Genomic DNA, 3908 nt, shown 5'->3' with positions numbered 1-3908 from the left:
CCGCAACCGATAATCCGAACACAACATAATTACCATCCCTACCTAACCATCATGCAATGTTCGTTAGATCGGCCAATATCCCTTATCCAAAGGCGTACATAAGTTTTCTGTTTTTAATTGGACTATTCAAACAAAGCCCAAACTTATATTTATTAAAAAGGGGTAATACGCCTATTTCTTTGTAACATTCTAGTGGGGGTGTTGTGTTGAGGCTTTTCTCGGTCATTTTGTCACACCTTGCAAGTATGTCTAGTTCTATCCAAAAGAAGTAAATTACATGTAAGAAAAGGAAACATATTTTAGTTCATTTGTATTAGGACATGTAATTATAAAACTAATATTTAAAAAGCATATGTTATAGCTTTACAATAAAATAACTAAACAATTACCAAAGCTCAATTTCAACTACGGTAATCAAATCCTTGTTTATAAGAATTTATAACACAGGCCTCTAAATCTTAATTATGAAGATAAATTTTCTATAAATAATAACTGATCAAGTATCCGTAGCTTTTACCTTAATTTCATATTTGCCCACTTTATTATAGAATAATAAACTATCGGGGCAAGAGGTGCACAACAAAAACTGATCTGATTTGGGAAATAAATCCAGTTTCTGCACCTCTAATCAGTTGTGCAGTTTAGTAAACTCGAACCTAAAACTAATAAAAAAAATTAATGAAAAGAAAGTAATGTTTTTGGGGTTTATTTCAACAATTGAAGTTTTACTAATTTAGTTTAAGCTTTAAAGTAATAAAAGTTTTAAATGGGCGAGTTTGCCATTAAATTTGGTAATTTATATGTATTACACCATTATATCATAACAATTAACTATTGATAATCAATAGCCATTACTAGAACTTATAAAAATGAGGGCAATCACTTTCAACCAAACTCATACCAATTTGAGGATTGAAAGATATGAAGTTTAACATCAAAAACATGAATTGCAAGAAGTTAGATGATATATGATTACTCTTCCTAAACCCAAAGAAGTAAATCTTCAATTAAAGTTACATTTTTTCTTCAACCAACTCTTGTTATGATTATACCATTAAGCTAAATATAATCAATCTATTCACAAAAAAATCCAAAATTAAAGGAAAAGTCCATTACAAACCCTCTTTAGTAGCATCATCCTTTCCTTTTTCAACCATCGATTCTTGAGAATCTTGATGAGCCAAATCATAAGTAGCATGAACCCCAACAAAAAAATAATAAACCAACATCACACCACTACATATAAAAAACCTCTTAAACGCAATTCCACCCAAAGACCCAATCAAAAACACATTCATCAAAATCGACATCGATGGCAACCACGGAACTAGCGGCACCCCCCAAACCTTCGGCACCCGCCGCTCTCCAACCACCATCATTCCGCCCGTCCCCGCCACCCACAACCCCCCACCCACCGCATACCCCACCCACCCTTTCCGATTCGCCGCCCAAAGCACCGTTATTCCAATCGAAGAACCAATCACCACAAACAAACAAACCATAAACTTTATCAAATCACTCGAAGAACACGTCTCCTTCACATAATATCTTCTCACAAGCAATGCAACAGCCATGAGCATGAAGATAAACAAAGTGCTAAAAGATAACACACTCGACAACACATCCAAGCTTGAAAAGAGAGACACAATGCAACTAATTGTGGTCACTAATAGTGTCGCGTAAACCGGGGTCCCGGTTTTCGGGTGGACTAAAGCAAACCATGGTGGGATCATATGGGCCCGGGCTATTTGAGTTGTGTAACGGGCTTGACCCATTGACCCGATTAGCATACTTGTAAGCATACCTTTTAAAGCACATATACTCACTATATATTTAGCCCATTTCATCCCGATTTTCTCAAACGCAACTGAATAAGCTGCGTCTCTATCGATCTCTGTGTAGTTCACCATCATTGTTAGAGCTAATGCCATTAGACAATACACGACACTGATCATAGACATTGATCCTACTAAACCTAGAGGTATGTCTGTTGCAGGTTTTCTTGTTTCTTCAGCCATGTTAGCTACCATGTCGAAACCAGTGTAAGACCAGTAAACAACAGCTGCAGCTCTGAACACTCCTTCAGGTCCGTATGGGAAGAAGGGTGTTAGATTGGAAGATTTGGCGTGAGTAAACCCGACAATGATTATGAACACTATGATTAAGGAACTAATCATGGAAAGAATCATGTTTGAAGATGATGTCAATTTGGTTCCTCTCATTGCTACCATGTTTGCGATGAATAAGATTATAACAGCAATTGGGTCTAGTAAATTGAAACCTTCTGCAAATGAATCGATTCGAATTCGAAGAATATCAGGGTTAGAACTGAACATACTTGCGAAGTATGATGAGAATGATCGAGCTAATCCAGCTGCACCGGCGACAGCTTCCAGTAGAATGTTACCTGAGAAATCAAGCATAAATCCAAGAAAAATTGTTAATTTGGAACGAAATCGAGCTAATTTAGTTTCAATTGTTAGTTTTGGTGATTACCGGCGGCAATGAAGGCGATGAAATCGCCTAATTCGACGCGGAGAAACGAGAATGAACCACCGGCGATGGGAATTTCAACGGCGAACTCTGTATAGCAAAAAACAGAGAAAAGGGCGGATAAGCCGGAAAGAGCGTAAGATAAGACGATTGAAGGTCCGGCGTCGTCTCGGGCTTCAAGGCCGGTGATGGTGAAGATACCGGAGCCTACAACGGATCCAAATCCAAGCCAAATTAGATCAACCCAAGTGAGACACTTTCGCATCTCGTTTTCGCTTTGTTTCTTGAGCTCAATGAGTTCAGTTTCATCGGTGGATCGACCGAGGCAGCGGTCACGGAGGCGGTGGAGGGTTTCGGAGAAGGCGGCCTTGTAGGCTGAGAGATTTTGGAAAGACGGTTCGGGATAGAAGTCTTGTTTGCTGAATCGCCAGTAGGATCTTGGCGTGTGAGGTTGTTGATCCATGGTGTCGGCGGTGGTGATGGCGGAGGAGTGGTGGGGGTTGAGAGGAGCGAGGAGGTTTATACTTGGGTTGTCCTGGTCCGATTGGGAATCAGGGAGCGGTTTGTTCGGGATTACCATCGTTCTTTTCGCACCGCCGTAGCGATTAACTTAAAATGTTGTACGGCGATTGGTGGATTCATTGATTCCTGATGATACATGAGGTAGAAACTAGAAAGGCATACCAAAATTAGCGCGATTTATTATTTTTGTTTTATAAGATTTATACTTATAAAATGTTTTGACAAATCAGGGAATGAATTAATCTTTTATGAAAATTTATTCTAATAATTCTATCTAATAAATAAAGAACTTTTTGTCATTTGTCAATTTATTATGCATTTGGACACTCTCTAATAAATAAAGAACTTTTTGTCATTTGTCAATTTATTATGCATTTGGACACATGTAATTTTGTGGTTAATTCTTAAAAATTAATTTTCACTTGTCATTTTGTGGTAATTTTTGATTTTCTTAATTAATTATCTAATTTTTAGGTTATAGAAAGTAATTACTGTGTCATTAATTTGTTTCCTTATATTTTCAAATTTTAATATTTTTCCTTCAATATATATAATTCAAAATTGACATGATTTTTTTAAGTTCATTGTAATTTTAGGTAAATGGTCTATATAAAAAAAATAATCATACTTTGTTGTTTTTTATTGATATTTAATGTTTTCTTTAAAAAAATATTTAAACTTTATATTTTCATATATAATTTATTTTAAACAATCTGTGTAGTACACGGGATTCACACCTAGTTTATTCTAATAAATGAAGGTTTTTTTGCCACTTGTCACACTCTCATTCAATTTGTCAAATATCATTTTATTATTATTTTGAATTAATTTTTTTCCACATGTCATTTTATGAGTTTTTCTATTTTATTAAATTTCATATACTCCATTTTAAT

General features: G+C 35.8%; 1 protein-coding gene across 1 annotated transcript; it reads right to left on the bottom strand.

Moving 5' to 3' along the window:
- Window positions 1-982: 982 nt before the first annotated feature.
- On the bottom strand, window positions 983-3187 carry LOC145125425 (cationic amino acid transporter 8, vacuolar-like). The gene is made up of 2 exons (XM_079060889.1): window positions 2497-3187; window positions 983-2407 (listed from the first exon to the last, which is right to left on the bottom strand). Exons 1-2 carry the CDS (start codon window positions 3071-3073, stop codon window positions 1113-1115), a joined length of 1872 nt encoding a protein of 623 aa, XP_078917015.1. The 5' UTR covers window positions 3074-3187; the 3' UTR covers window positions 983-1112.
- Window positions 3188-3908: the final 721 nt, after the last annotated feature.

This window comes from Lactuca virosa, chromosome 7 (assembly GCF_052849685.1).
Source record: "Lactuca virosa cultivar CGN04683 chromosome 7, Lactuca_virosa_CGN04683_v6, whole genome shotgun sequence".
NCBI lineage: Eukaryota > Viridiplantae > Streptophyta > Magnoliopsida > Asterales > Asteraceae > Lactuca > Lactuca virosa.
This window is presented reverse-complemented; position numbering and strand designations above follow the sequence as displayed.